The following is a 20,395-nucleotide window of genomic DNA, read 5'->3' as shown; positions in this document are numbered from 1 at the left end:
GTGGTCGCAAAATACGGGTAACCTTTTAGGGCAAGGTCCACGGCGATGACAGAGCAAGGGCATATGATACAATGACTGCCATCTCCACCTTACAAGCAATTTTACATGACTTAACGATTTCTACGACAGTCAATGAGGACCAACCGACTCCTGACCTAAACCTTCTCAAACTATGGGAGCAGTGACGCCAGGCGGGACAGCTGGCTAATAGTAACCCTTTGCAAGCTGATGGTTCTGGGGCGCGCTTCTAGCCGGATTTGGTTGCGTTTCTCTTGTCGAGATTTATACCACCGAGTTTCGCGTATACCAACTCTCACAGTGCGTGTGATCCGCGCGACGTTAAAGCGAATGGTCGGATGAGGAGCATCTCGTCTCCGTGGAGTAAACGAGCAGAAAAGGAAGCGCAGCCAGTGTCGTGCCATCGCCTTCATTCCTTCGTCGTTTCGTCGTTTTCATGTCAGCCGTCATGCTGGGATGATTCCGTTGTCGTCATAGCCATCTTGGTGACGCTGGCGTCGTCGTCGCGACGTCATCATTTCCATCGTCGTCACTCGATCGTCCCCGGCGACAGCATCCTCGGCGTGCTGCCATCGTTGCTTTCACGCCATCTAACAAAAATCATCTGTATGATAATTCGTGCCGCCATCATCGATCACAGTTATCGACGTCAGCAGTATACTTCGGTAGGGTTGTTGGCGTGTCCATTTGAATTTCTGCGGTCCGCGTACGCTATTCGCTTGTTTGGACAATTATTTTCGATGTTTTCTGTGATAATTTCTTTCTACCTCTTTCATCTTTCTGTTGCTATTCTTTCACTTCGCTCCTATGTACACTAAGTAACAAAGAAATTATACACTGCATGGAGTGCATATAAACACCTTGTAGACCCTTTTTGGCATTTATATGCTAGTCTTCTTAACCAGAAAAAGAGCATAGAGGCGAAGATAATAAATAAAAAACTTGATACCATTCGATCTCTTGTGATTCTTAGAGAGACAGAGGGAGACGTTTATTAAATAAAAAATGTACAGAGGAGGGATAAAGCGGAAAGCAGCGAGTTTAACAAGACTGAGCCCGGTTGATAGTCGTTCGCATACTTTCGAACTGGTTAATTCAATAAATACTACAAACATTATTCCATAAAGCACGCACTTCCGCTCAAGCCCGCATGATAAACGTATATAGATAGTGCACAGACATCCCACGACATGAAACACTAGGCTTTCTATAGTCCATGCTAGTAAATATTTGTTAGGAGGGGGCTTGCCGTGTCCCAAAGCCGAGCAGGTCTCTCAGAGCAACATGGTGTCGACAGGAGCAAGTGAAACTGGCCGAGGGAAAACAAGGAAGATATGTAAGGGGTCAATAGCACCACTGTATTATCAAGTCCTGGCAGAGTGGCTTTGGCATACAGTGGTCGGACATGAGTGTCACGCCCCCTAGCGCAAACCACTAATTTGTCTCCGGCGTCACGCCTAGCAGAAAACACCAGTGGGAAGCAGATAGCCCCCGCAAAGGCCGGGTTCCACGAAGTGAGCCGCGATACGTGCATGCATTGCGCTCAGTCAGAAAGAAAGTTAATTATGTTGTAATACTAGAGCAGAGAAAGAAACTGGGCAGCCGAAACTGGCCACGGCGAAATTCATCCGCTAAGTATGGGACACGTATATTACCGAGTCGTGGTACACATATGCATAAAAAAAAGCTTGTGTAGACAGTATATAGAAAGGCTGTAGACGTTGGCATGTGAAGTTTGAGTGAAGGCTTAAGGGCCTGGACTACCCATGTATTTGATATAGATTGTCCGGAAACGTAATTTCCTTACTTTTTTATAGACTTTTGTCCATAAACTTTCCGCAAACCACCTGCTCAAAAGTCTATGAACCATAGTAGACTAGAGGAAATAGATTTGCTAGAATGTTGTGTCTATTAACAGTACATTCAATTTATATAGTCAAAAATATCAACTATACGAGAAGATTGTAGACTATCTGCTAACATTATTAGATTCGTTATAGGCAGGTAGGCTTTGGCATGCGGTATCTAAACATATGCGTGAGTCCTACATTGCGCCCCTAAGGTCGGTTAACTGGTCGCAGAAGTCACGCTCATTACGAAAGAGAAGTGAGCTATAGAAAGCAGTGCAACCGCTCCGTTTGACGAAGTGTGTCTTGCCCGTAGATTAAGAAAAAAAAAACATTTGTTATGTATTACAAGAGCGTTATAACAGCAAATACCCCTCAGACGTTTTGGACTACCGGTGCAGGACCTGTAGATGTTTATGCAGGAAGTCTTTAGGCGTGTTTATCTTTGATAGTATATGGTCCGTAGATAATTCCTGTCGACGTTTTTCAATGATGCTTAGAGGCTGTTTTACGTATAGCAGCCTATGGACTTGCACACTTTGTGAACTATTTTAAAAGGCTTAAAAACTGCTTGACGCTTCATGAACCACATTTACACAGGAATAACTTCGGTAGATATTTGTTTTAAATAAATTTTTTGAAACTTTGGCTGCCGAAAGTCCCAACATATCGCACGTACAAACGAAAAGGTCTACATGGGGGCAAACCAAAAAGTTGAAGATATCTCGGGCACTCTTTCGATTGCCCAAACTGATTATTAGAAGGGTTTTCCCACTAAGAAATTTATTAACAAGGTATGTAGGACCCGTATGTAAACAAACAGCGATAGCCTGAGTTGGCATGCAGCGCCGAGATACGTATGAGTCACCACGACGTCACGCCCATAAATGCCCGGCCTTTAATTTGCAGCCCCCTTCGCGCCTATAGCATGACGGAGCGTGACCCAACTAACAAACTGAAATCAGCGTGAAGGTAGCGTTCCACGAAGCAATCCACTGTGCATGTACTTAATATATAAGTGTGGTATATCAACTATGGCAGATATAGCCTGATACGGTTCGTATAAATTCGTTCACGAGGCACATAGGGCACTCGTGCGACCAGGCCACCAAACTGTGATATAGGTACGTGTTGCCCTAGTAGAAACACTGGTACACCCATGCGTCACCGTGACTTCACGCCCCTATAAATGCCCGGCCGTAAATTAGCCGCCGGCGTCGCGACTATAGCGTCACGCCAGCGTCACACGAGCCGCAAACTGAAATCAGAGCAAAAGGTCGCGTTCCACGAAGTAAGCCAAGATCCGGGCACGTGTTGCCCCCCGGTGCTTCAACGTTCTCCGAGCTCCATCCGACCAGCGCAGCCCCCTTGCTTCCCCCCCCCCCCCCCAACCTCCTCACCAACAATCTCGGTCACCGCCTAACCCGTCCACTTTCGCCTTCGATCGACAGGCGAGAGAGATAGAGCGGGCCCGATCTAAAGAACAAATGGGTCTTAAAGACTCGATGGCTAGAAATCACTTTCGCTGACCTGTCGCCGAGCAGCGTAAAAAAAAGAAAAAAGAAGAAAGACTGGTCGAGCTGTAGTGAGGGGCGTCGGTAGCCTCCTCGGCCGCATAGTCGTCGGCGACGTCGTCGACGTCGCCGCCGCGGGAAGGAGGCGGCGCCGTGAATCACGCGGTCCGATGAAGCTGACCGCTAAATTAATGGCCGGTGCGAGATCGGTGGTTACGGAGCACGCGGAAGCGAGTGGTCCACACAGTCTCCGGGTGGGTTCACAATCCACGCGGGTGGAGGCCGTGGCGCTCGGCGGGGGTTTCCGTTTGGGCGTGGGAAAACGGTGTAAAGAATGGAGACGAATGGATTCCCGAGCGAGCGACTATGCAAATCTATACGCGTGACAAACAACGCCGGCGTGGAATCCCCGGTGCAAGTAATAGGCGCCATAACGGGAATGTCAAAATAAAACAACAAGAACAAACGCTAGCTACAGAAAAGACTAATAAAAAAAAAGAAAATACCATTGCAGAAACGGCCGGCCGACGAGTGCGAATCCACTGAAAGACGAAGATCTCAAGTGCATACTGAGGTTTGACATGCTAAAACCACGATCTCACTATGAGGCACACGGTAAAGTGGGTTAATCCAGATTCGTTTTGAAGACCTGGGGGCTTCTTTAACGTGCACTTTAATCTAAGTACCCGAGCTTTCGTGCATTTCGCCCCTTTGGAAATGTGGCCGCTGCAACCGGGATCTAAGCCGCGACTTTGAGCTCTGCATCGCAATGCCAGTGTTACCGCGGGGAATCGAAGATGAAGATTTTAGGAGTATCCAAATACCTCCCTGATTCTTGGCCAATTGCCAATTGGCCAAGTAAGAGCCATTTCCTGGAAACAAACTGAAGTAACAAAATCCTAACTACAATAACAACATCTACGACGAGGACAGGGACAGTGTTGGAAAAAATAAATAAGATCTGAGTGAGCGGGAACGGCTGCAGAAAACGAAAACGCACAAAACAAGAGTTTGCAAAGTCGGCAAGAATGTTACCATTTTCGAATAAAAAGAAGATGTTTATAGACTGAATTGTCTCGCGGCAAAGTTTAGCTCCAATGAAAGCCATGACGACGTCAAAGACAGAGCTGATGAACAAACTTCGGAAGAAGAGAACAATTTGCAAAACAAAAGACGCATAAAAATGCTTTTAAAGTTTGCGAAAATGTGGGGATTTCATAACACAAAAGCAAAAAAAAAGAAAAAAATGTTTATAGATAGAAATTTCCGGTGCAAAGCTTACATGCTAGTGTGTACCTTTTGTGAACGATATCGTGAAGCAACAGCCATTGAAGAGCTAGGAGAAGGCAAGCAAGTAAGGCAACTAAAATATGCATAATGAGCATATTTCTCGCTTGTTAAAGGCTAACAAGCGAGAAATGGAGTGAGAGATAACAAGGAAAGGCAGAAAGGTTACCCAGAAAGACAGTTCATTTTCTACCCCGTATGGGAATATACTGTAAAATAATTTACACTGTTAAAGATGAACAAAAGCTTAAATTGTTCTATAAATGACACTCTTACACCCTTTTGAGTGTAAGGGTGTGAGTTATAGAATGATTAACACCCGTATGTACTTTTAAGGTTGTCAATTGTTTCACAGTGAATGGAACGAGAGAAGCGGGAAAGAGAAGTAACTGATAGTCATGTGTTTATTACAAAACATGGGGTCTCTACGGACGATATTATTTTCCATTCAAGGGGCTCTTATACGAACCTTGGGCTGTTATACGAACAATTACTCAGTTTTGTGTGCAATGTCGTGAAATTACCATGGCCATGAAAGACCCAATGCATCCGCAGAGCCATTATCACGTGTACGAATTGAATTTTTTACCGCGCATTTGGTAGTTCCCGATAAAAAAACGGTAGCGTTAACAGACCCAGATGGCGGTACTCAAAGGATCCCGTTAAACAGTCTGTAAGAGGTCTGCCATTTTTTGCGTGCATTTGCGCGAATTGACATGTATATCACTTCCAGGTGCCTCACCTAGGTCTTGGAATAGCTGAATCAGCAGTATTTAAATCAGTGGTTATTAGATACCATGTTTAGCACAACGACTTTCATGGGAGTAATCGTGTTTCCAGCCACTCAAAGGTAAATGAGAAGTTTCTTTTATCGAAGTAAGCTAAATCCCGAAAACGAAACTAAGTCAAAGTCGATTTTTAAGAACTGCACAGGCACAAGGAAAACACGGACTAAAAGAGGCACACATAAACACACACACACACAGGCGCTACTTCCAACGATTTATTGTTGTCCCGACGCTACATTTTATACATCACATAATTTGAGCACATCACCACGCAGAAATCCAAGGCATTACGAGTCACCAAATCTACACGAGCGAGGATGGCACCCCTGAAAATCAAATTCTTTTCTTGTCAGCGCGATAGGTGGCATGCGTACGTACACTTCACCCATCTTTTCTATCTCTCCTGCTTCTCTAATTACGTGTCTTCCAAGCTGCTTCCTACTTCGGCCAACAATTCTGCAAGTGTCAAACAATCGAACACAAGCCACGACTCTACAATGCATCCCAAAAAAGCCACCGACCTACGTTTTTTACGTTATAACTGTGCTCGCGCAACCAATCATTGAGGCAACGGCCGGTTTGCCCAACAAAGCTGCGGCCACACGACAATGGTAAGCAATAAATTACAAGTTCAACACAACCTACAAATTCGTCTTGGTGGTTCTTTTCGCAACCAAGATTTTTGCGTGCGTTTGGAACCGTGATCTTGCAAAGCTTTTCCAGCTTGTCTGGTGTTGAGAAGACCACACGCAAATAAACCCATACTCGCTTCCCAATCAGCGCATTCAAAGTCAGTTAAAAGGGCGATCGCTTGTCTGTGCTTCAAGAATTTAGGCCCTAAAGTAGTCGTGTCACCATTTGGTTGTCCTGAATTTTGACCAACAGAGAATGAGTCTGGTTGATGCTGGTTACCCTCAGCCAGTGGTGGTTTCTGTGGCTGAACGTATCCTGAGGGACAGCGAAAATGTTGGTCAAACCGTGGTCAGATCGTCTGAGCGCGGGAGAAGCTTAAGTGTGTTGCCATACTGTCTCTAAACTCTCTCCCGTAATTAAAAAAAAGGAATTTCGTGTTCTTCGTGTGCCAGCCTTGCTCGTGTAGATTTGCTGACTCGTAATGCCTTAGATTTCTGCGCACTGATGTGCTCAGATGAATAAAAAATAGCGTCGGGATCAAAAATGAATTGTTGAAAGTAGCGCCTGGGTGAGTCTGTGTGTATGTGTGCCCTTTTTTGTTCCGTGTTTTCCTTGCGCTTGTACAGTTCTGAAAAATCGAATACGAACATGCCCAGAATGCCACGTTGCAAAAATGTATTGTATTCGAAACTACACCTTCCTGCATTTCGTTTGGTCCCCGAGGTATATGAAAATGAGTCTATTTCAGCTGCAAATACGTCTTACAAAAGCGCGTTTGACATTGACGATTAGCGGCTCCACTGTGCAATTTTTGCGGTTTTCGCCACTTCACCTGTGGTGGATTTGGCTCCCTTTGACATACACTCTTCAATAATAATCTTGGCAAAACTCGACCAAGCGCACGTTGCAGAAGGAGACCAATCACAGGTAGATTACCGGTGATTGCTCTACTGTATCTTACCAAGGTGCGAACCTAGGGCGTTTAGGGCTTCTTTCATAAGTTGCTTCAGCACCATGATTTGCACGCGAAATTTTTTCGCACACAGTACATGTCACAAAGACTTTAACATGTACGTAATGTTCGCGTTCCGCATTGCAGGACATCATTTCTAAATTCATATCTGCCAAGTACGCCCAAATCGCTGAATCACCTTCCTGCCTCACTAGTCACTATGGAAAATTAAGACGCTTTTATGAAAGCATTAGCTAACATTGTGTGTTGGAGAAACCACTTTGTGTAACATGTACTCGTGTTTTCTTTTCTCATATAAGGAAATATTGTGTAGTGTTTGAGCTTGACTATGTTTCTTCGTGATGGTTGAGATGCTTTTTAACTTCTTATAATAATTATTATTGACGTATAACAAAACGTTGTTCACATTTATAACACATCTTGTTATCAACATTGTCTGCACCACTCACGCCTTTTGACGTTGAGGATATTTTAAATAAAAAATAAAAACGGCAGAATGAAACACACCGGTGAACAAAGATTGTTCAGCAAGGAAAGCAAGAAGGGGAAAGAACAAGTGCTACCAAAGATATTGAAAACGCGATGTCGTGCGAAATACCTTCAACACACAAAAGAACACGTATCCCTCAAAGAACAAATTACATTGCAAGACACTGAAAGAATATATAAAATAAAAAGGATTAGAGCACCAATGGCAACATGTGCAGTTTGCTTGCGAAAGGCGGGAACACAGAGTGGCCAGCTTCATGAAGTCATGCGTCGGCATGCAGAGATCGTGGATCAAATGGATTACGCTACGAAAAGCTACTAATTCTTCAACCAACGCCACGGCGCGACAATTTTTCAAAGCGTCGCAAGTGTTACGGATCTCGTTTGTGGGCCTGTATTAAGAAAACGCAGACATTAGGGCAATCGCGAAGACGGAATCGCACGCACAAAAGCACAAGCGAAATGCACTCCCTCAAACACACACCTAGGACCCACTCTCACGTACGCTGGGGCGGTGGCTTCTGGACATGGGACGACACAAAGCGCAAAGGCGATAAAATACACAGCGTCCTGTGAACTCTGTCGTAGCGTATAGGCTAAAAATAAAACGCACTGTCTTGTGAACGTCTATCAGAAGGGCTTCGAGAGTTCCTTACCGGCGTCCGATAGCGCTAAATTCCAAAAGTGGGTCATTTCCGCTGCGACATATCTGCGCAGTTAAACGAGAGTGGGATGGGGACGGTTTTCTCGGTGCAACAAAAATAAAACGGAAGAAGCGAAAGATGGAGAAAAAGAAAACTCCGCAGTCTTCGAAAGGCGTTGCTTTATGCAACAGTGATGCCCCTCTGAATAAAGGAGGAAAAATAAGGAAACAGAAAAATACAAAAACAACGAACGAAGGAAGCGGCCTTCGTATCTTCAACCTGGATTTCTGGTGGGGCGGTATGGAATGCAAAAACAAAAGAAACTTCCACACTTTCTGCTCACGCACGTTATCGGGCTACGGGGGGAAATGCCGCAATGAGTAGGAGACAGATGTCACGTGCACGGAACTATAATTTCTGGCGTCCACCGCTGTAGGCATCGCACAAGTGTGATATGGCCGTATATCATATCATATCGCGTCATAAGCGTTATAATATGGCGTGCGTTCCAGCTAACGTTAGTCAAGCTATTCAAAGGAAAAAGAAAGATTAGCAATACACGGTGCGAGATGCGGTTATAAGAACTATGGTGTAGGTTCCTCAGAGTCTCACTACCGTAGGTCTTAATATTCTATTCCGCACCATATTTACTAAATTATTTTTTTCTCTGTACAGCTTGGCTAGCGTTAGCTGGGATACCCTACATTTCAAGTCACTAGGGTATAAGGGCAAGCGCCGGTGTTGTGTAGGCGCGTTTCGGGCATGCGTGTCACATGCATCTTCCTTCTTTGCCATAGGCGATGCCAGGTAGTGGAAGATTACGAAAGTAGGTGAGAATTATGCACCCATACATGACTGTAGCAACGGCGTACGTCGCTTAGGGTCGGCCCCCAGCAGGCGTAATAACGCCAGAAGGCAGAATCGTGAGGCGCATCTGATGTTTGAATGGTCAGGAACTGGCACATTTCACCTTCTTATTAGGCCTACGTTTAGTTGAGGCAGTATGGGAAATTGCGACATCAGCAACTACTCGAATTACGACACTTGTGCTTGCAAATAAAACTACCGCCAGTCTCCCTACGCCGAAAGGTTTCCTTTTGGGCACCAGGGTGCCATTGGTTCTTTGTTGTGGGCGAGATCGTATCTCACACTTGCTGTCTTCGAATACTTTAATTCTTTGGTTTGCTGTCCAGAAACTGCAGAATTAGGTTATCAGGGACGCCTTAGTGAAGAGATCCGGATTGATTTTGACATCCTTGGCTCCTGTAAAGTTCACGGAAAGTACGGGACACCAGCTTTATGTGCATTCAACCCTCATTGAAATGCGACCACCGCGGCAGGCATTCAAACCCGCGACCTGACGCTAAGCAGCGCAACGCCATAGCAACTAAGCCAGCTCGACGGGTTATATTTGGCGTTTTGGTCATCTTGATCTTCACATCTCCTTCGCATACCTTAGGCGGTGTCTGAGCATCAGCTTTTTCAAGGAAAAGGCTGCATTGAATGGAACTGTCTCACCGATGACTGAGCACGGGCCGTTCTTATGGGACAGGTCAAGCGAGAAGTGCGAGGTTCTCCAGCGAGAACCTATAGCTGGAAGCTCAATGAACACTGTCTGTGAGCTGCCTTCTACGCCCTAAACAGGGCAGAAAAAGAAAGCGCACAGCTGGACTTGCATTGGGTGGAGCCACACCTGAGCCTCCGCCGCGGATACATTCCACTAAAGTAGCTGTCGTGTCCATTGGCGGAGTTGAACTGGCGCATACAAATTTGCTTTTAAAAAATCGAGATATGCATCACCCAGCTCCAAATTGAGTCTGTCTCTCCGTTCGTAGTTAGCATATTCGCTACGACTCGCTCGGGCCATAAACCAAACCGCCGGTTCGTTTACTTATATTTTACGAAGTTGTAGGAACTCCAGCAAGCGCATGTATCAGAACTCGTTAGCATGTCTCGACGACAGTCTTGGGCCGTTAAGTTAACGCTATCGGACTTTTTCTTCGTTTTTGCACTTGTAGAGACTGCACCAAGCCTGTGGCAAACGTTCTCGCGTGGCACTTACTGGTCGGGAGACCGCGCCCGACTGTGCCTGCGTGCGAGAGTATAGATGAACGAAGGTGCTTGGCAATGGCCGCCTCCGGGGCCTTTCAGTGAGAGAAATGCCCTGCACGTATTCACCCGTCTTGCCCACATATGGGCACCGGCAATCTGAACCTCACGACTCCCGCCTCGTCGGAGTCACGCCCTCCCGCTCTATTGCACGAACCTATCCGACGTCAACTCCTTCTTCTTCTTCTTCATCCAACGTGCACTCTCTTCCATTCCTCTCAGCCTCCGCTCCATTGCATGAGATCGGAGGAGAAATGCATAAGAAACAATATATATACCCCACTCCCCCTGACCTATCTAGCTTGCGCCCATTATTAACGGCGCCCGTCTAATCAAACGATTATAATGTAACCCTGCCCCGAAGGTGTTACACCGGCGCACGGTGGTAAAGTGCATAGCGCGCGATTTCTCCACCGCTATGAAAGTGGCCGCTTACAGTGTGACTTACGGGGAAAGGGGTGTAGCACTCCACTTAATGGAACACACAGAACAGGCTTCACCGCTCGAGGCGTGACGGGACAGTTTGACTAGGCTTTCTCGTGGTCGTTTGCACCGTCTTTTGTAAAGTATCAGGCCTGTGCCAACGAGATAATTTGTTGCCGAGCAGGTCGGAGAGTATGGAGATTCAGGTGAACGAAGTTACACGATTGACGGCAAGTGATGAGTGCCCGTATTTGGATGAATCAAAGTTTGATTAGACTGCCCGCCAAAGCCACCACTGTTGGCGTCATTTGAACTACGCTGTCGCTATACACCAGGACTGCCCCTTTCCGCCCACCCACCACACAAAAATGACCCGTGCGCCTTTAGTAGTCTTATGATAGCCAGGTACCATGCCGCAGCTTGATTCGTTGACAGAATCAAGTGTCGTAGTAAGAGCAGAACACATGTCCATATTGTAGAGTTGATGACCTTGCATTGGCTTCAAACTCTGACCAGTTGAATCGCTGAATTTATGACCTGTGTGGAAGAATTGACCTCGCAGTCTTCTGTCTTGAATGAATTGAAGAATGGGCGGTAACGGTTTTTGGTTGATAAATATTTTGACCCACTTCTGTAAGGTACAATCTCTTATTTTCGGTGAAGCGGCAGCCGGAGAGAGAACATTTTGATGTTTAATTGACAATCAGGCTTTCTCAAGCGTAGCCAGCTGCTTCAAGAAAGTTTTGTACCTCAACAAGAAATCCACTGTTTAAGAGCTGCGTGGAAATGAAATATAAGAGGAAACGTACATATAAGAAAGCAACAAAGATTGCTTGCGTGTGTAAGCTATGGCTACACTTGCACTAGTGTTCCCACATAAGGCCACAATGAAAAAATTCATGTTTAGGAAGATAAATTGAAACACACACCCTGAATTTATTTGTGTAACATGCGGTTACAACTCATCCGAGGTTGAACGTGAGATACGCAGTTCTTCGCGGTTCAAAGTCAATTTATTTATTTATTTATTTATTTATTTATTTATTTATTTATTTATTTATTTATTTATTTATTTATTTATTTATTTATTTATTTATTTATTTATTTTAGCATGCTGCTCGCCCTTGGGCCATTACAGGGGTGGGTTACGGTAAGAATTTCAAGCGTCGATACAGATCACACATACAGCAGCATACAACCAACACAACAAGTTCCAGATAGTGCTAGTGCAGCACAGCATTACAATTAGTGCAGTAGAACAGCAGTACAACGCAGCAGAACAATCAGCAAATCAAGCTTGATATATTACATAGGGAAAATAAATGTCAGCAGTGTAAACCTGACTGAGAAAGATATTCCCTAAGCCCTTCCACAAAGCTTTCTTGTGAACTATACAACGAAGCAGTGAAAATGGCACTGAATTCCATAATCGAGTTGTTTTTGGTAAAAATGAATTCGCATATACATGACACGTTGTTGGGGTACTTTATTGATTGATTGATTGATTGCTTTATTTGCTTCGTCACAGTACAGTGTAACAGGAGGCGGAGGGAAAAGCTGTTCAAATGACGGCTTGAGGGATCCTCCGCCCCCTTTGTGAACAATGGCAGCAGCTGAAGGACATCACAATATCACAGCACTTTTTTTTAATTTACACATTGTTTTACGTAAAGATCAAGTCATAAAGGAAAACTGGAAACATATTTTATACATAGCTTATACGACAAAGAAAAGAAAACTGCGACACTTAAATGAGACACATCAATACCTTTGCTAGTATAATGATTTAGAATTCGCGGAAGAGCATCGTAGCATCTGAAAGCCATAATTAGTATGAAAGTAAGAAACGTTCAACATGAGTGCCCGTTCCACATGAGTGCCCGTGAAGATTCTTCCTCGGCGCGTTGTTAAGTACTTTGTTATGTCTATGTTTAGTTTATTTTTTGTCAGTAAGAACAATTTTATGCTGGCCAGTTGTCGACGTTCGACTGTGGGAAGCTCTAGCAAGCGTAACATTTATATTTCAGACTCAGCCGAAGAGTATTTTCAAAGAGTAAGTCTAGCGGCTTGCCCCTGCACACTTTTCTTTTTATCCGCCAACTCTCGTAGGGATTCCATACGATATTTGAATACTCCAATGTTGGCCGCACATATGTGAGATATGCTGTTAGCTCAATGGTGGTGGAAGTAATCTTCAACTTCCGTCGTAGGCCCTATAGTTTCTTTTCCGCTGCTGAGCAAACCTTTTCAATATGGCTTCTTCATTTTAGGTTGCTTGATATGGCTACACCAAAGCATTTTATAGCTTCGACTGTATGCACAGGGCTGCACACTTGATTGTAACTGCAGCTAAGGACTTCCTTACTCTTATTTGTCACGCGTAAGGCAACTACTTTGTTTTGATTTCTTTCCATTTTCGATGTAGTGCACCAGTCACAGACGACTGCAAGAGTGTCAGTAAGCGCTTTCTGATCATCTGCAATGTTTATTTCTTGATAAATTAGGCCGTTATCTGCAAAAAATAAAGGCTTGATTCTCGCTAACACAGCGAGAATCAACCAAATTTTGCGAGTTTTGTTAAATTTATCAACCAAATGAATTAGGCGTCGGTACTTTAAATGTTCTCACGTTTAATTTCTTCACCATAGTACGCCACCTGCTTACTGAAATTGCTGAAATGTCGTAGCTGTGGAAAGCTTCAAGTATCTTTTGATGCCCGAACATTCAGCAGGCCATTTAAGTGAAGCATTGTGGTAGGCCGCAAGCTCAAATATAGCATGTCACCTATAGTTCTAAGCTGCACACTTAACTCAAAGTGCGAAAAAAATATTGTCTTAAATCACAAAGCTTTTGGATAGTAAGTGCTCCTTGCTATAGGCCGATCGCCTTCGCTAATAATATGTCCAGCATCGGCATCGGCTAAACTTTTTCTCTGGCGAACAAATCTGGCATAACAGTTCCGGTGAATCTGGGCCCTGCTTGAATCGCAATTCGCTTCTCTTACTGTGTGCACATTTGTACAAATGCGTACATAACCTGAAATCAGCTCCCAAAGTTTAGAGGCCTCAAGATATGAGGTAAAAAAAAAACGTTCAAATTTTGCAAAACCTTTCGGGGGTAGCCTGGTGCTGAGATTTGCTTCTTTCCTGCCATGACGGCACTGTTCCAATTTTTGAGAACAGACTTGGACAAGCGGCTGCAGCCTGAACTGATGGTTATAGTGCTGCATTTGCTACTGTGCTGTGCGGGGATAACGACCGACTTTGATTGTGTATTTCTGGCCCCTTTCTCTCTCTCTACTTTCTTGTCACTTTACCAACCCCTCCCCTCTCTCTCCAGCTTAGTGTAGTAAATCGGATCTTCCCCTCTGGTTAACCTCGCTGCATTTACCTTTTCTTCTGTCTCTTTCTCTCTCTCTCTCTCCTGCCTGCCGTAATACACCTGCCGTATACTGTGTTTCGGCCTGTATGGTCATATATCACGGAAAAAATTGAACGCTTTCGTGGGAACCACACACCCTTAAAGTTTTGATAGAGACAGTGCGCAGCCTACGCGCATGCCTACAACTCTCTCAACTATTACATTCATGGAACCTGCATTCGTAAACGATTCCTGGCACCCAATCAGCACACGTACGCAGATATACACCACTCCCTGCCAATTAGGCACAGCGTTCCTCGCATACACGTTAAGGAGAACGAAGCTCGCGGCATTGTCTGTGTCGAGGCTATCCTTACAAGGCCGGCATGGTGGGGAGGTTGGGGGGTGGTGGCGTTTGATGGTGGCGGTAGCGGATCGGCTGCTGGCTGCCTAGCGCTATGCCCTCCGCCATGCCTCCCAATTTATGTTAACAAACCTCCTCTCCCAGGAGTGAAACAGTGAGCACAATGGAGAACGGCAAATCGCCTCGGTTTCGTCTGTCGTTGCACTCGGCGGACCGGTTGAGAGGAGGAAGACTCCGGGCGTCTGCTGCTCCTGCTGCTTAGTGGAACACCTCGTCGGTCATAACGCTTGGAGGCATGCCGCGGATAGGAAAAAAGAAGTCTCCCCCATCGCCCCTCTCGCTTTTGGGAGCCTGCTTCGCAGGTCCTTGATGAAGACGGCACGGCGGTGGCGAAAGTGCAGGACGGAGTGCAAACGGTACTACAGAGAGGCACGCCCCTCGAAACGGCGACCGACACAGCGTGCGATGCCCCGGTCAGATCATTGGCTGGTGGCGCCGAGAGACGCCATAACGCCGGCAGCAGCTTCTTTCTTCTTTTTATTTATCTCTTTTTTCCTTTCCTTGCCCGAGAGGCTTCAGGGCGCCTTCCTCTTAGTGTATAAAAGCCGGTCCTCGACAGTCGTTCGGCACTCTTGGTCTCTTTGTCTCACGGACAACATCTCACCATGAACGCCGTTGTAAGTATCGAATGCCTCGACTCTCTCACGGCTAGGCGGGTCTGCCGGCGACGGCCCACGTGGATTAAGCCGGCGGTTGTGGATTAGAGAGCAGAAGCTCTTTTTCAGCGCAAGGATAAAGCGTATGGGGTGGGCAGCAGCGGTTCCGCCAAGAACCATTCCGGCTCAATTTCGAGTACTGGCGGGAGCCCTAATGTGGGAACCTTTAACAAATTGTTTCACCGACATTAGTGAAGCAGTTTTCCGGTGTATATAAGGGCGTTCCTTAGCAGTTTGGCACTTCTGGCGTTTCTCTACCATGGATATCCTCACAGTCGACGCTGTTGCTAGAATCAAATACCTAGACTCGCAGGCTGCTAGGGGGCCCTGCCGACAATGAACCACGTGGATTAACCGATGACTGCGGGGCATCTTGGATTACAGTGCCAGATTAAGCAATGCTAAGGATAGTCCAAACCGTGCAAGAGGGGAACCATCGGAGAAGAATTGCGAATGTTTCTAGGCGTTTCTCTAAAGATATGTAAAGAAAATTTCGACAAGCGTTCGAGCAGAACTGTGTTGGCCATACGAGGGCTTTGTGGAAAACTAAAGAGCGCGGGAGTAAGGGGTACCTAGAATTGGTTGTTTTATTCTTAGCTTGTTATATTGTTTTCATGCGCAAAGCAGTTAACACCTTCCAAGGTGCTTACGTGTCCTTCTCAGCTCTTCGAGCTACCAGTAATTACTGGATCGTGAAACATAAATGCGCATGGAAATCATCAACACAGATGTGCATCATGGGATATAAGAATACACCAAAGTCTTAAAGTGGAGGGTATTGAATCTTACGAACATTGCATATGAGACAAGGAAGCTGGCTGCTCCTTGAATTGGAGGCGGCTAACGCTGTCCAACGGTCAAAACTAATTAATTCGACAATTAACCACGCATGTTTCTTCGACAATGATAGCAGGAATTGTTCTTGCTATAAAAATAACAGAATCATTGCCTCTTCTTTTCATAAAACTAATTGATATCTACTAAATTAAAATGATGCAGTGGATGCAGTAAAATGCACTTCACAGGGTAAGTGTTGGAGCATACTTCGGAAAGAATGCTCGCATAGCAAATGTCGGCCCAAATCATTTGACGAAAGATCTATGTATTGGAAAATGATGTTTCTTTCTTGTGATACTTTGATTCGAGACTCTAATCCGAGATCACCAAGAGACTGTTGAGTTTGGAACTATACGTGATGCTTAACAGATATAAGCTTAATTGGTGACAGTCTTAGTGGTGAATCGAACATGGAGCTTGACGTCTTGTTGTATCAAGCATATTGTCAAAGCAATTGATATTCTCAATGAATGAATTAGGTGCATGAGCACTCTATTAAGGCAGTATCAATGCGAAAGCGCTCCCATTAGAAGGAAAGGTTGAGGAGAACATTTATAGTGGCAATGGACAATCTATGCAGCAGAGGTTTCGAAGTTAATTTGTGTTTTAGGGCACTACGTTACATTGCTTTTTCCGACTACGTCCACGCTAGCTGTATCTTGGCATATGCTACAGAGAGAGTACGCACATGAACGTCATGCATTTCTGTGGGCCACTGTGTAGATACCAAGAAATTACATGACATGCCCAACATTAAAAAAATGCAGCCGGTATGGGCAAACACTGAAACTTCACCGTTGTTGCTTGGCACATGAGTTAAAAGCAGAAATATGTAATTAGGAACTGCGTTCCGTTTAGGCCCTTAACGCATTGCTTTCGGACTAAACCTTGTCAGCAGATGTCTGTACTGGTTGTTAAATGTATGTTAAACGGAAAGTGTACCCTTTATAGCGAGTTACGAAGGGAGTCGGGGAATATTAGTCACACTATACTGCAAGCGAACTGTAGCTATGTGATCACAGGGCAGTGACGGTCGGTGCCGTTTTTCTTCGCACGAATATCTTTCCCAATATGAGTTTCCGATATGTACCTGCGTTCATGCTTCCACACCATGTCTCATCATCCGCCGATGTGTTCTTGCATGGTAGATCGTACTTCTCGGTCTCGTCTCCGCCGCGTCCGCCGGCTTCGTCGGTGGATATGGTGGCTATGGCGGCTACGGCGGCCTCGGATATGGCGGTTATGGCGGTTATGGCGGTCTCGGATACGGAGGCGTAGCCGTCGCTGCTGCTCCCGCCGTGGCCGTCGCTCGCCCCGTGGCTGTGGCTGCCCCAGTGGCCGTCGCTCGCCCCGTCGCTGTGGCCGCCCCTGTGGCCGTCGCTCGTCCCGCTGTTGTCGCTGCCGCCCCCGTCGGCCTCGGCTACGGAGGCTTCGGCTACGGAGGCTACGGCTACGGTGCCGGTCTTGGCTACGGAGCCGGTCTCGGATACGGACATGGCGTCGCCGTCGCTGCCGCCCCCGCTGTCGCCGTCGCCCGCCCCGTCGCTGTGGCTGCCCCAGTGGCCGTCGCCCGCCCCGTCGTCCATGCTGCCCCTGTCGCTGTCGCCGCTGCTCCCGCTGTTGCCTACGGCGCTGGCTATGGCTACGGCGGTCTCGGCTATGGTCACGGTCTCGGCTACGGCCTTGGTCTCGGATACGGCCACGGTCTCGGATACGGCCACGGTCTCGGCTACGGCGTTGCCCTCAAGAAGTACTAAGCGGTGAGTAGCTTCTCTGCGGCTTCTGATTAGATCATTTCCGAATAAGTGTGTTGGTATAGTCCATACTTACACCAGCGCACTTTCACGGAATGAGAGCAGACGAAGCAACATGACGAAGCGATCGAAGGTGTTCCGGGGGTGGAGGCTCGAGAACCAGACATTAAGTACTCTAATTTCTACAGTACCATGGGGAACTTCACGAAGCACAGATTGTGCTATAATGGAAGTAAGAAAGACCGTTTTGAGAGCGTACTCGGATTTCGTGGTCACACCGGCCCGTACCTACGTGCAATTTTTGTTTAGCATGTGTATGACTGCTAATATTGTGGCACAGTCTGATTCGCTGCATTCCGCCGCAGTGAAGCATGCGGAGCAATGCAGTCACGAGCCAAAGCCAAGAGAAAACAGAAAGAGCCACATCCTTAAAGAAATTCCGTTATAGATATGACATACGGAGCTGTAGTCTTAAAAACGCTCGGCTTTTGATAGGAACAGGGGCCGAATTCACAACGATTTTCGTTCATAAGCGCTGCTTGCTGTTGGTCGGCCGCCTTGGATAATAAAACGTGCGGCAGCAGGCTTGGCTGAAACGCGATCCTATGAAGAATTCTGTCACAGGAGCATATTGTCAATACGGACCCGGTCTCTCGCTCACGCACGCAGTGGGAACGTTTTGAGTTACGGGGAGAGAGAAATTGTTCAGGACGGTGTTTATTGCGATCTCTCTTTCAATTCTTGGCGCATGAAGTACCGTCTTCCGTTCGTGCTTTATTTTAAGGACCACGGTTTTTGAAAGCTTGCTGTAATAAATTGCGCTGCTTCACTTATAGTGCGCCATTCTAATGACTGTTCTTTCGTATCTTTCCAGGTTTCATCACATTAGGATCTCATGCGTTCACCTCCTCCCCTGTGGTGGATTCCCATGGATTCCATTGCCAAAAAGTTTCGCTTCACAAGTCACAGAAAGCGACCAAGATTGTGTTCAAAATAAATTGTTGGGGTTATGACGGGATGCGTTTTCCCAAAACGAAAAACAAAACCTGTTCTCTGTCGCTCACTCGTGATACCCTGCAATGCCTCAACAAGGCTTAGAGTTGGTCATTAGCGATGGCCGCACGCCAACGTGCTTCAAGCGTTTCCAGTAGAAGTTCAAGCGGTCGCAGTCTGATCAACTGATTCTTGGGACATATAACGTCCCAAAGCAATACTTGGCCTATGGAAGACAGTAATTAGTAGCTACGGAATAATTTCGGCTACTGTACTGTAACGCACATCTAAATCTGAGTACTGGAGCATTTTTGTGTTTTGCTTAAATCAAAATACCGCCACTGGGAGTCAAACCCGGGACCTCTTGCTAGGCGGCCGAACAACATAATCATTAGGCAACCATGGAGATTGCATTCCCTTGTGTTAAGCCAATAAGAGGACATGGCTTCTGGTTCTTACGAGCTCAGCTTTTCTAACAAACCAACTACTATGAAAAAAAAAGGACAGTAACTGTAGTGGGTAAAGCGCATTATGCAGGACAGCCCATACTGTTGATGACGTCGTCAATTCCACGCCGTCTTTCATTTCCCCTTCCACTTCTCCTAGTGCAGGGTAGCAAACCAGAATCTTTTCAGGCCAACATCCCTGTCTTTCCCACCCCGTTTCTCTCTCTCTCTCTCATGCCTCCTTTATATGGCATAGAAAAACGTGCATGTCTGACCAGCCATGGATGCAGCAACGCTTTGAAATGACGATAAATTTGATATATAGGTCAGCAAGTTCTCGGGGGGTAGCGGCACTTGAATGCCTCGAACAGTCGCAACCGCTTCTGGAAAACCCTTTCAAAGCGGCCGTGATGGCGTCTTCTTAACGTGGCGCAGGCAATTACAGCCGCCAACGCTCCGCCAGTCTAAGGGATTAGTTTGCGTGCAAGCACGCAATCGAATGCGTACTGGCGGACAGCTGGCCGCTTATAACTAGGCGTGGTCGCAAAACGTTAGTGTAAAACGGCTATAAACTCGTTTACAGGACGCACGACCTCAAAGTTCGTGGGCTCGTCCCAATTCCGCCGAGCCGATAAGGCTCGAAAGGTTTCAGTCTGCACGTACTACGTTCACGATAAGGCCTTCACTCGTTCTGTTCGCGACGGCGGATGTTCTCTGCTGTCTGGCGCAACTCTGGAACCGCCTGTGTGCTGGTGCATTTATGCAATAAGAGACTAAAAAAGTAAAAGATCCACCCTACTACATGCAACTATGAAAAGGGTATGGCATCTCGAAGTCTTATTTCTAAAGCAAAGGCTGAGCCCGCAACGAAGTCACATGACTGTCACAGTGGGTCTGCTGCAGTCAGAAGTGCGAACGCGGGAGCTAATGAAAAATTATGTGCACCAATGAGCTATAAGAAGGCTAGAGATGCAATGTACCACGGTTTAATTATGCGACAAATAATTTAATATGAGAGTGGCACGTGTGAGATTCAATTTTTGGCTAGGGTATTATGACCGTCGAGGTTAATACGCGATACCGATACGAACTCGCAGAGAACAAGTGCAGTGCATTGATTGGTGCGAAAAAATGCAACTAGAATGACTAGCAAAACAGCGAGGAAAGAAATCGACCTTACCTTGGCGTTGAGGCGCGGTC

General features: G+C 46.2%; 1 protein-coding gene across 1 annotated transcript; it reads left to right on the top strand.

Annotated features, from left to right (window-relative positions):
• Positions 1-14,979: 14,979 nt before the first annotated feature.
• LOC119452369 (cuticle protein 65-like) lies at positions 14,980-18,801 on the top strand. The gene is made up of 3 exons (XM_037714568.2): positions 14,980-15,126; positions 17,151-17,762; positions 18,631-18,801. The coding sequence occupies exons 1-2, from the start codon at positions 15,115-15,117 to the stop codon at positions 17,757-17,759; spliced, it is 621 nt and encodes a 206-aa protein (XP_037570496.1). The 5' UTR covers positions 14,980-15,114; the 3' UTR covers positions 17,760-17,762; positions 18,631-18,801.
• The last annotated feature ends 1,594 nt before the right edge of the window (positions 18,802-20,395 follow it).

Source organism: Dermacentor silvarum, chromosome 5 (assembly GCF_013339745.2).
Source record: "Dermacentor silvarum isolate Dsil-2018 chromosome 5, BIME_Dsil_1.4, whole genome shotgun sequence".
NCBI classification, from domain to species: domain Eukaryota; kingdom Metazoa; phylum Arthropoda; class Arachnida; order Ixodida; family Ixodidae; genus Dermacentor; species Dermacentor silvarum.
The sequence above is the reverse complement of the archived record's forward strand: the minus strand, read 5'-3'. Positions and strand labels throughout refer to the sequence as shown.